The sequence below is a fragment of the Impatiens glandulifera genome, chromosome 5 (genome assembly GCF_907164915.1).
Source record: "Impatiens glandulifera chromosome 5, dImpGla2.1, whole genome shotgun sequence".
Taxonomy (NCBI): Eukaryota; Viridiplantae; Streptophyta; class Magnoliopsida; order Ericales; family Balsaminaceae; genus Impatiens; species Impatiens glandulifera.
The window spans coordinates 28,926,164-28,939,117 of record NC_061866.1 but is presented as its reverse complement, the minus strand read 5'-3'; the positions used below and the strand labels follow the sequence as shown (position 1 = coordinate 28,939,117).

Below are 12,954 nucleotides of genomic sequence, written 5' to 3'. Positions count from 1 at the left end.
TGCATCCAAATATATTTGTATAAGCATTATAGTGGAATAAGCCAATTTAATATGATTTGCAGATATTACACTGACATATGTTCTCAAGTACATATTTCTATTTCTATTTTTTGCTATTTGATTCTTCACTTTGATTTTTGAATGCAAGAAATCAGCTTAGCAAATATGACATTGACTAGGTTTGGGTCAATAATTAATATTTTAATATGGGTTGGTTTGCATCTGTCTCTTTGTGGGTATTGTACAGAAATTCATTGAATACTTGTTTCACCTTTTGTTTAACTTTAGGGTAAGCTTTTTTGGTCCCCTTAAACTCCCTTCTCTAGATATATGTTACTGTACATGTTAAAGATTATTAATTGAAGGGATTATTGGAGCTATACATACCATTTTCATTTCACAATAAACTAATAATCTTTTTTTTTTGCCTAAACTAGCTTGACCTGGAAAATGGAAGTTCAATTCAATTTTGTGTGATGTGATGAATATGTTTTGCGATCAAAGTAGTCTATAATACAATTATTATGAGGTAAACTTTGAAATTGGAGATTAAAAACCCATGTGTAATGGCAGGTGAATTAGAAAATGTTGCTACATGAGAAATCAACCTCTAAGTCGAAGTAGAAAAACGAGCATGATATATGTTACATAGATTATCTATAGAGATGAGTCATTCACGGGGCTGTACCTGTAATATCAGGGCCAGTCATGAGAAGACTTTAGATTTGGAGCCTATCCAAATTTAAATTTTGGGGCCCCTAAAATAGTAAAAAAAAAATTAATTTTAATTAATAAAATAAAATATAAATAATTAATATATTATAATACGAGACTAAAAAAATTATTTTTATAATATATATTTAATATTAAAGAAGAAAAAATAATATTAATAATATAATATTATTAAATATAAAAAATAAATGGGGACATATAAAAGTGGAGACCCTATACAATACAAGTGCATTGCATTGGTTGCACTTAACCCAAGGCAGAACCTATAATATATATTTATTAGGATTTGAGCAAGACAGATCCAAGATTATATCTATAGGTAGGTTTGTTTGATTATGGTTATTTTGAGTGAAGGTTGTGGGTAAGTGTTTAATAACTTAGATAATAATATTTTTTATGGTTCATTTGATATAATTATTTGATAATTTTTTGGTAATTTTTATGTCACAAATGGTGTTTATTTTCTTTGTATTCAAATAATATTTTTCAATAAATAACTATTATATTAATATTTTAATATTTAGTGGCTTAGTATAACAATTTTTTCATTAAATGACACTCTTGGTTCCATTCTTTCCAGCAACATTTATTTTCCTTTATCTTTTCCAAATTCACCCAATTGTTTTTACATTTTTTAAACTCAACATAATTCTAATTTCTGAATCTATCCCTGATTAACTTTGTGTAAATATCTTCAATACAAAATTCAAACACTTTCCGCTTATCCTAATTTAGGATATGGTAACAAATTATTGCATATTTCGAAAACACCCTTAAAGTAGAACAATAGAACTTAAAAATATTCTAACTCTGATAATTAGTAATGGGAAGATTTGAATTTAGAAACAAGATAACTAAAGATCTTAGGAAATACGATTAGGCCAATTATTGGATACTCATTTAAGATGAAATAAAGATTTCTGTCAAATCTGAGAATTAAACAAAAGGAGGCTATGAAGTGAGTCTTATGGTTCTACAAAGATGGACCTGGACATAGGAATCCAAGGCCATTGTGTTTGGTTGGGTTTGTAGACAGAAACTATGCAAGAATTGTTGAATGTTAGAGGAGATTAAATTATGTGTATATGCTTAATGAAATAACAATAAGATGAAAATTCAATTTACAAATTATTGAACTCTTTCATATCAATAGTTTCTCTTGCTATAAACTTAGAGGTCATGTCTTACACAACTTTAGATGTTAGAAGAATCATGGAAAATACTATATTACATTGGAATCAGTTAAAGTTGAAACGGTGATTTTACACTAAACTGATGAAAATTCTACAACTTTGAAGCACCCTATAGACACGTTATATTGAAAAATTGAGCTATTAATTAATTGTGAAACACTTTAGGCACGTTTCTGAAAGTTTTGGAGACGTTGACACTTGGCCCAGGAGATTTGACCGGACAAAAATATTTTTCTAAATTCAAATTTATTCCCATCAGCTGTCCACTATTATCAGTTTGTTATTTGGTACACCACTTACAAATAACTATATATGCCTTGCTGATGTTTACCTAAATTTGGAAGGAAGCTTAAAGTTTAGTGTAAAACATTGTCCAGAAAATCTAACTCAATTGAAATTGTGAGCAAGGGGACAAGGGGAAATAGTTTCTATAGTAAAATTGTTCATGTTGACGATAGTTTAAACCCAATAATCTAACCTAATCTGACATGTCTAACTTAATTTAACTTACAATCTAATAATCTATCATAATCTAATTAACATACAATCTAATAATCTAATGTCTAACCTAATCTAACCTACAATCCAATAATCTAATTTAATGTAACACACAAATTCGAATAATCCAATAATCTATCTATAAAAATTTAATAACCTATCTGTCAAACTTCAATAATATATTTGTCAAAATTCGGATAATCCAAAGAAAACTAACATAATGATATAGAAAGCTTGATCGAAGAACGAAAATAGGAAACACTAATCTTCCAAATTTGATTGAAGAACGAAATCAAATTACAAATATATAATATTAATAAACCTATTTGCTAGATTATTGAAAAGACAGAGAAAATTAAGAACTCACCCAATGAACAATGCGTCAGACGGCAGAAGATTGCAGGACGACAACGGAGCGTAGGATTGAAGAAACAAATCAAGAACATGCAAAATCAATTTCCGATTAATTAGAACGACATTGGAAATGTTATTAGTTAGAACGACATCGGAGAATTAAATTAACCTCTTGGGAACAGCAGGGCAGCAAGGCGACAATGGAGCGGAACGACAGCCGAGAACAAGAAAGAAAGAAGAATGAAAAAAAGAAAAGGCAGTCTCGGTTATTTGGTTGAATATCAGTAACGACTCTATCGTGAACCGTTATATATGCTCATTTAATGCAAATCAGTAATGGTTTTTCAAAAAACCGTTACAGATACTATATAAGTATCTATAACGACATTCGCATGGAAGCATTACAGATATCTTTTTCGGAAAATGAAACAACAAACGTGGTATCTGTAACGGTTCTTTGAAAAACTGTTACAGATACTAAGTATCTGTAACGACATAGAACAGTTACATATACCATTTTTTCAAAAAAAATTGACATACATAATATCTGTAATGATTTTTTTTAAATCGTTACAAATACTCTATACGTATCTGTAACGACATTCACATTCAACAGATACTTTTTTTTTTGAAATGAAACGACATACGTCATATTTATAACTGTTCTTTAAAAAGTTGTTACAAATACTTAAACATTCCCAACTGTTATTGATACCCTTTCAGACGTAATATATGTAACGGTTAAACTAACTGTTACTGATATAATAAAATAATAAAATAATTAAATAAAAGAAATTTCAAATTTAATATATAATTAGTATTTAAAAAAAATTATCTATATAATTGTAACCTCAATTAATTTTATGGAAAAAAATAAAATAAAATATTATAATATAATTTAATAATAATATATAAACAATTTTATACTAACTTTAAGAATTATTTTTTTAATAAATGGTTGTATTATAACATTATTATAAGTTTTGTTTAACTACTCATCTCATCATTAATTATAAAGAAACATTAATTAAATATATATATATATATATATATATATATATATATATATATATATATTTCAAATTTAAAAATATAAGAGTTTTTGTTGAATATTATAGATATTTCAAATTTAAAATAAAATAGTTTTTTTTTGTTGAATATTTCAAGATCAAATGTTATTAATACGTAAACCTCACAATCCTCAATTATTTGTTTTGAAATCATAATTAAGCACTTGATGAATGAATAGAATAGACAATAAATAATCAGTCTCACCTCCCCATCTTCAATTTTATTCTAAGTGAAGATATAGATTTCTAAGAAGAGATTGATGATCAATGAGAAAATTCTTTAAAGAGAAGTGAGATAGTAGCGTGCTAAGTGGCGATAAGATTTGGTTTCTCCTTGTGATCTCCAACCAATTTATTTCTAACCAATATGCAATCGGGTTTTTCTTAAATATCTTCAATTTCTTTTTAACAAATTAAAGATGGAATAGGACAAGAGAGTCTTGCTTCATTCACAAATATCTTAGAAGAACCATTACATATTGGTTAGAATAAAATCAATATTTTAGGAAAATCTATCTCAAATTCCATATGTAGAGACATAATGTTCTATTTATAAACTTTAAAAATTATTTGGCAAAAACTATCCGTGATAGTAAAAATATAAAGAATTTGTAACTGATTTTTTATTTTTTTTTCTTCCAGAAATTAGATTCTCGGGTTATAAAATTTTGAACTCCTAACGATAATTAATAAATTAATCAATTATCTTCTCTGAATATATTTAAGGCTCAACTTTCAAAGTATCTATTTTTCTATCCAAACTTAACAAATTTTATTTTATTTTTCCAAATAAATTTTATGTTAATTTATGTATTGAAACATAAGTTTTAAAAATTAAATTAAAATATGATTATATTTTAATATTTTTCAATTTATGTATAGAAATGAATTCTATTTTATTTCACTACAAACTGTTTGATTTTTTTAAGTATCAAAGATATAATATCGATAACGTACTGAAATTAAAGTATATCGAAGTCAATTTACGGTAAAAGTTTCCTACACCGAAACTTTCGGTAAGTATAAGATAGGGATAAAAAAATTAAATTATACCGTATTAACTGACCCTAGGGAGTGTAAATATTTTAAATTTTTTTTTAACCTTTTAATTTTATTTATTTTTTGAAGAATACATTTGTTTTAATTAGAAAATTTTGAATACATGTACTCTTTTATTACGTAGGGACTTATTTATATAGAGGAAAGAATTGTGACACATTATAACTCACAAATTCCTTTTGAGTTTTTCCCTCCAATATTTAGAAATGCAATTTTAACTCAGTTCAAAAACAAAGAAATTACCTTTTTTTTATATCTGATAATTGGAGAGGTCATAAATTTTCTCGTGTCAATATCGAGGTATTGTAATTATACAACAAATGTCATTGGATGAAAAAGTAATTAATGAACAGACAGACATTTGTATAGCATGCGTATCTCTAATGTCATTGTCTAAATGCATGTAGAGACACTTGTATAGCATGCAAATCCTTAAACTTTTTTCTCTTTCTTTTGAAAATCAATAGTTAATAAAGAAATGATTTAAAAAAATTTAACCCACTAAGTTGAAAATAAACATTAAAAAGTTTGATTCCTTCGAATCCATAACAAATCCAATACATGCCACAACAACGATATTTTATATATTAAAAAAAGAAGGAAAATGTTATCAATGATCTCCATCTCGAATGGTTGTTATTAGCGTTTGATTAAGCTTCTCCTCCTCCTTCTTCAAGTTAAGGACATACATCCCATACAAATATGAAGAGAATCCCCAACAACAAAGTACTGTTGATACTGCTTTGAGGCCGTTAAATGGATCTCCATAAACCACGACCCCCGCCGCAATATTAAACATCATGAGCGACGTCGTACATATTCCTCCCGTCAACGACGTCGTTAAAAACACCATCCCCGCCGTTCCCATAAAACAAGCCTGCCACATCACCACATTCCCTGCAATCGTCCACCAATACACACATGGACCCATGTCGAACACATTTCTAGACTCGTTAACCATTTCCTTAAACCCGCCCCCCTTGTCCACCGCCATCCCCACCACCGCTAGAGCAGTCGCCGCTGCTTCCATCACCACCTGCATCTCCATCACCATCGAATAAGAGTCCACATTTCTGTATATTATCTCCATTAGAGGGAGATAGAGTGCGAATAGCAAACCCGCCCCGACTGTGCAGAAAAACCCCACCAAATATTCAGACTGGGTCAATCCCTGAGGGCGATCGTGGTGCGTGGATAGAGCGAGAAGGACGGAGGCCAAGGAAAGCAGAACGACGCAGTTTAGGTTGTGAAAGTTAACCTTTTGTTTGACGAGGATAATGGAGAGAATAAGGTTGAACGCCAGTTGTGATGACAAGAGTAGAGAGGAAGTGGAAAGTGGGAGGTATGAATTTCCCCATGAGAAGAGCAAGTTGTTTACTCCTAGGAGGAGTCCGACAAAAAGAGAGAGTCCTAGGATTCTCGGTCTGGCGATCAATCGAGAAAAAGGACGTTTTCCGGTTGAAATTGAAGGGAAGAAATAATGAGGGATGTAGATGAAAGGGACGAGGAGAGGGAATCCGGCGCATTGAACTAAAGTGGAGACCCAACGGCTTGAACCCTTATGAATGAAGTAGAATTTGGAGACAAGACTCGCTGATACGGACCCAACCAACAAGCATGCATAGTTCATCCCAATCAATATCATGTTAATATTCATTTTGAACCGATTTTCTTCAGAAGAACTGATGATCTCGTTCATTCTGGATTGCATTTCTTCCCGATGACTACAAACTAATTGAAGTTGCTCAAGGCCGTTGTTGCCTTCTTCGGAGGATGATGATAATCTCTCTGAAGATTTCATAGGTGATGCAGTTGGTCAAAGATAAAGAAAGAGAAAGAAGGGCTTTTGTAATTGGACAAACCAATAGCCTGTAAACTGTGGTGACTTTTCATCTAGCATTGAATAGTTTATCTGTATTTATAGCTAGGGCTGGTTAGGTTCAATAAATTCAGTTATGTTTTAATAATATCTATTTAATTAATTAAGGAATTATCCTTTAAACTAATTGAAAATTAATTATGTGATCATTCAAATTATTACTAAAATACAAATATTATCTTTACTTTAATTTTATAGAATTAAATATAAAAAAATATTTTTATAATTAGACCCAACCATAATAATTTTGTTGTCCTCAAACACCAACTCTTCCATCTATCAATATCAAAATTTTAGTCAATTTTTTTTTATCAGTTTTTTATTTTTGTAAAAAAAATAGAAAATAGTGAAGTTTATATCAAAGAAAGTAGGGGAAGGAGTATTCTAGCCCTTTCATCATCTTTAATTTTTTTTACTAGTAATTTAACAAGATTATTTCCCTAACCAAAACTTTTCAATTTGAAAATATTTCAAGTGTTTAAAAAAACGCAAAAATAATAAATAAAACAATAAGAAAAAAAAATAAAAAATAATTATTATTCAAAAGAGTCACTTTATTATTATTAATTTTTTTTAAACAATTTATATTTATAATGAAGCACGAGAATCACTCTATTTTTTTTTTAATTTATGGACGCCCTATTTAAGAGTAAGTCTATGAATATAAAAAATAATTATTCTTTCTACATAGTTCAATCGGAATCTTGGTAAAATATGAAAATATGTTTAGGCATCGCTTCACTAACTTGGTTACTCGTGAACTCCATTAGCTAGATTAGGGTCCTTCCCCTTTCTCTAGTCAATCTTCTCTATTGAGGAAAAAACTTTACTTTCGTTTAGTTAGGGAGTGTAAAGGCAATCCCAGATAGAATTACTCGTCTAGTTCGAATGTAGCCCATATGAGTCGAGGGAGTGTAGAGCTAGACAACTCCAGATAGAATTACGGCTATGTGAGCTTATGACCCACAAGAGGTATTCACATATAATTTACTTTAAATCATAACGAGATTATTTAATGAAACTTATATCAAACAAAGTCTTTGGGTACACACTTTTATTACTTTTATCAAAAATAAAATAAAAATAATAATCTAATAGTATATTTATTTTATCATAATCTAAATGTTGAAAAACCATAAATCTAAATCGTATAGAAAATTTTGATTTGACAAAACTTACTTCAAAACTAAAGAGGTATATATAGAGTACCAAAACAGTAGGTATAGATGTTTTAATACATACTGTTTTATTACTATTAACAAACTATACAGCGATGTATCTTGTTTAAATCGACATTGATATTAGGGATGACAATGGTTACCTAGGGTCGGGCATGGGGATGGGGAGAAGGTATCGGGTACGGGGAGTGTGTGAAACCCAAACCTGATATTTGATTATATTAATATTAAAATTAATATTTTTAATAAAGTTTAATGTATGACTTATCAAATATTCTCAAATACAACATTTAATTTGATCTTATCCAAACTTCACTCTAAACATTGTCATAAATACACTACACTTAACTTTAAATTTTTTATATTCTCAAAAAATTATTTCTCTACATAAATATTCAACACTAACTTTTATTTAACAATAAAATATTATTTCTCTCTCCTCATATTCTTCATATTTAATCTCTATTTTTTTATTCTATTTATTCTTTAAACTAATTTATCTTTAAGATTTACAAAAAAATAAGTATGTAAGTGGGCAATTAATGTTTTTATTTATATTTTTAACATTTCGATATTACTATTTTAAATTTATTTATAAAAGTTGTGTTTTTTTATTCAATATTTATAATCTTATAAGTTTTTTAATCGGATAATGGGGTACCCGTCGGGGATTGGGTACCAGATGAATCGGGGATGGGGATAGGATTAGTAATAACCGTCAGGTTCGGATTCGGGTAGTGAAATTAAAATCGGGTTCTAGGATGAGTACTTTACTACCCGTCGGGAAGGGTACCCGTTGCCATCCCTAATTGATATGGTAAATATCGATCCGATCGACATATATCGTCGATATTGAGACTTTGTTATACCAGTGGTATGCCCGAATACCAAAAGCCCCTACAATTTTAGGCATCTTGCACTAAGTAAAAAGATCTTATAAAGTCTAATAAAACGAACGTTATAGACCAAAAAAACGGACCTCTTTATTCAATGACGTCCGGAAAATTCTGAACGCCAACCTAGGCCATAAAGCGCGACGTTATTGGAAAAAACCTCAATAACGTTCGTTTTGTTACAAATAAAGTTCGTTATATTGACACCATTAACCAATAAAGTTCGTTTTACTGACACCATTACCCAATAAAGTTCATTTTTTTTACGTACATTTGTGTTTTTTCAAAATTTTAAAAATGAAATTGTTATTTTTAAATTTACTAAAAACTAATAAATAATACATTATTTTTTCAAAACAAATCATACATTATTCAAAAAGTATCATTAACATTTTACATCAATAATCAATATTTACATTACAAAATATAGGAAAGTATGCATCTATCTAAATGTTTTCATAAAACAACCAACTTATGAAAGTGACATGAATGTAGTAGCCACATCTGGAAATTTAAAATTGTGTCTGGATTATGGCTTATTTATGTTGCAACAAGAATGTCGAGACCATTGTCCTCAAAATGTCACATCTGTTACCAATTCTTTTGAAGTTAGTAAATAAAAGAAAGGGTTTCTAGTAGTAGCTACCACCTGCACAAAATTTCAATAATCCAATATTATTCTTAAAATCCTAAGTGAATGTAAAATGAAAGAGAAGATGGCACGAACTAAAAGTCGCTACAAATGGAACAACACCGTGAAGACGGATGCTCTTCAGGTTGGGATACCTAGCCACCAGACGCTCAAGATGATCAAGAGAAGAGAAACTCCATTTGGAGGTTAATCAAGCAATGTTAAGGGAGATGAGCGATGTGCAGTTAACTGGAAAATAACTGATCCAATGCTCATTGAAATTGTCCACTTCATATTCATGCATATCCATCTCCCTTAATTTCATGTAAAGTATATAACTATCAATTTCTAGCTTTGATGGTCTAATTTCTACCATAAAATAACATAAAATTTCATAAATCATTTGAAAACCAATTACTAAAAAGTGCAAAAAAAAAAAGATATGTTGTTATAGAAAAGAGAAATTTTTTTATTGTGTTTTATTAAGCTCTAGGCATATCCTATTTATACTTACAATATTGAATTGAAAAGGAAATAAATAACCGAATAAAATCTAATCAAATAAAGTAAAATAAGGGAATGTTCTTAGATATTCCCAATATATGCTTTAGCATATTTTCTACGATAAAATCATTGGGTTGATATTATTTAGGGCCTAATTTATTGGGCTTAACGAGATTATCCAACAAATCACCCCCTTAATCTCGTTATACTGCTTCAACTTGCTTATAACCGAACTTCAAATGCAACTTGATGAACTTGTTTCTCCCTTACGTCTTTGTTAGGATGTTTGGTAATTGGCCATTAATGTCAACGTCGTCAATGTCCATCTTGCTTGCTTCAATGCACTCTCAGATGTAATAAAACTTCGTATCAATGTGTTTACTCCTCTCTTGATGAACTTAATTCTTACAGAGAGCAATGACTAAGTTGTTAAAAACCAACAATTTGAATTTCAATTCATATACCCAACTAGCTTGCCGATAAGACGACTAAGCAAAACACCTTGACATGTCGCGGTCGCCGCTGCGATGTACTCGACTTGCATGAAGATAAAGCAAAAATCTTCTACTTATGTGAAGTCCAAGTCAAAATATTGCTTCCGATAAAAAAAGTTTTCCGTAGGTGCTTTTGCAGTCGTCAACATCGCTAGCGAGATCACTATCGTTGTAGCCTACTAATGTAGCTTCACCTTCTCCCGACTTATAATAGAACCCATAACTCATCGTACCTCGTCATGCCTTAAACACTCCTTGTCGGTGCGCGGTTTAGGAGACATACATTCGTCTTTACTGCCTCTCCCCAGAACATACCCTGTACTTGCATTGCCTTTATAAGTCAACGTTTCATCTCTACTATTGTCTAGTTATACCTCTCTACGATGCTATTTTGTTGTGGTGAGTAGATAGTCATAATATTGTTCTTAATGTTGTTCTCCTTACAAAATTATACGAGTGCATCATAATTAACTCGCCTCCTCGGTCAGATCGAAATGCGAGCAATTTGCACTCGCGTTCGACCATTGTTGCCGCTTTGATCTTCTTCAAGTAGCGTAACACTTCGTCCTTAATTTTGAACACCTTAATTTACATATATCGACTAAAGTCATTGACTACAAGTAAACAAAACTGTTTCCATCTCCGATTACTAGTGTGATTGGGCCACACAAATCGATGTTAACTAACTCTAGTGTGCGTTGTGCTCGATATGTAGTGGTTTGTCGAAATAAAGTATTGTGTGGTTTTCTAAGTTCACAACCATCACATAACTTCTCCATGTGCACGATTATTGGAATACCACATACTAATCCTTTGAGAGATAGATTTCGAAGAGCACTGAAATATAAATGACTGAAACGTCGTGCATGCCAGAACCACGCGATATCATCATTTTGAGCCAATAGACTTACTAGTGCTGTGAGATTCAGTTTCAACGTGTAAATTCGATTAAGTGTTTACTGAACCCGAGCGAGTATTTGGCTTGAGTGATTATAGATACAAAGTATCATGCAACCATTTTCGATGACTATCATGAAACCATTTCGTCAAGTTAACCAAGTAAGAGGAGATTACTTTTTAGGCTTGGGATATAGAATACATCGATCCCAGGGAACTATTTTTTCACCCTAAGGTCCTGGGTTCAAGCCTGTCAGATGACAATTAATTAGCCTGGTTAAATGGTTAAGTGTATTTACGGGCTACATGTTTAATTCGTTGTCCCATATTTTTATAGAACACATCAAATATAATCCGATAGTCTTTAGTGATACATTCAATCATCACCAAGCCCTTTCTGCATATTTACCTCGTCGAACCGTACTCTACCCTTTACAGTTTCATCAAGCATTGTGAACACCTTCTTGTCACCCTTAATGTGACTATTAGCTCTAGTGTCTAGGTACCACACGTAGTTAGTGGTATCCTTATGTACAACATTTTCTTCATTTAAGAATACTTATTGTACGTCATTGTCGGCTGATTTTGTGTTATAGATATGTTCCATCAGTAGCATCAGACTTTCATCCTTCTCGGAATTTTCTTCTACGAGATTTGTTTACTCTTGCTTCTCCCAGTTTCTATTCTCTTTGCAAAACTCCTTGGCCTAATGACCAAAGATGCCACAATACTAACAACTTTCCTTTTTCGTTCACTATTTTCACATTTCTTGTTTCTTCTATTGAATGAGCCTTTGCGTTGCTCACGTTTTCGTTGCCGAGACCTCCATTATTTTTATGTGAGTTATAGTCGCTCACTAGAAGATTTAATATCATCGAGTTTGTCGCGCTCCTCTACGACTAGGAGCCGACCAATGAGTTCCTCGATGAATAATATTTTAGATTGATGAGTGACTCAATCGCCATCACCATCTGCTTGTATGCACATAGAACACTACGAAGGAATTTGATCATTGTCTTGTGTCGGACACTCTAACGCCCAGCACCTCGAGCTCGTTGAGTATCTCCGCAAGTCGAATACCCAAAGCCTCCATCCCCTCATTATCTTTAAATTCGAGGTTTACAAACTCCATCCTCCGTGTTTGCGCTTTGGCTTCTCGGACACGTTCAACTCTAACATGCATGATTTTTAATTTGTCCCATGCTTCCTTCGCCGTCTTTTTGCTTCCAAGGGTTTAGATCAACTCCAGTGGCACTTTCGGGAGAAGTAACGACATAGCCCGTTTATCTTTATGAAGACCTCACATACCATTTTCAACGACATCCTATAAGCCTTACATTTATAGATGCACCTTCATTAGGACTGCCTAATCTACGTAGATAGTATGCGTGAGAGGTGTGAAGTGCTTCATCCCTTCATTCTCCCAGCCTCTATTCATCACCCTTTTTCCTTTTTTGTCATCGTCGAAATATATCGAACACTGTACAACTCTAATACCACTTGTTGTTACAAAAAAGAAAAGTATAGTGAAAAGAGAAAAAAAAATTGATTGTATTTTATTAAGCTCTAGGC

At 31.4% G+C, this 12,954-nt stretch overlaps 1 protein-coding gene across 1 annotated transcript; it reads right to left on the bottom strand.

The window, feature by feature from the left end:
• Nucleotides 1–5,516: 5,516 nt before the first annotated feature.
• Nucleotides 5,517–6,707, bottom strand: LOC124939176 (probable purine permease 4). Its single transcript, XM_047479681.1, has one exon. The coding sequence runs from the start codon at nt 6,705–6,707 to the stop codon at nt 5,517–5,519; it is 1,191 nt and encodes a 396-aa protein (XP_047335637.1).
• Between the last annotated feature and the right edge of the window lie 6,247 nt (nt 6,708–12,954).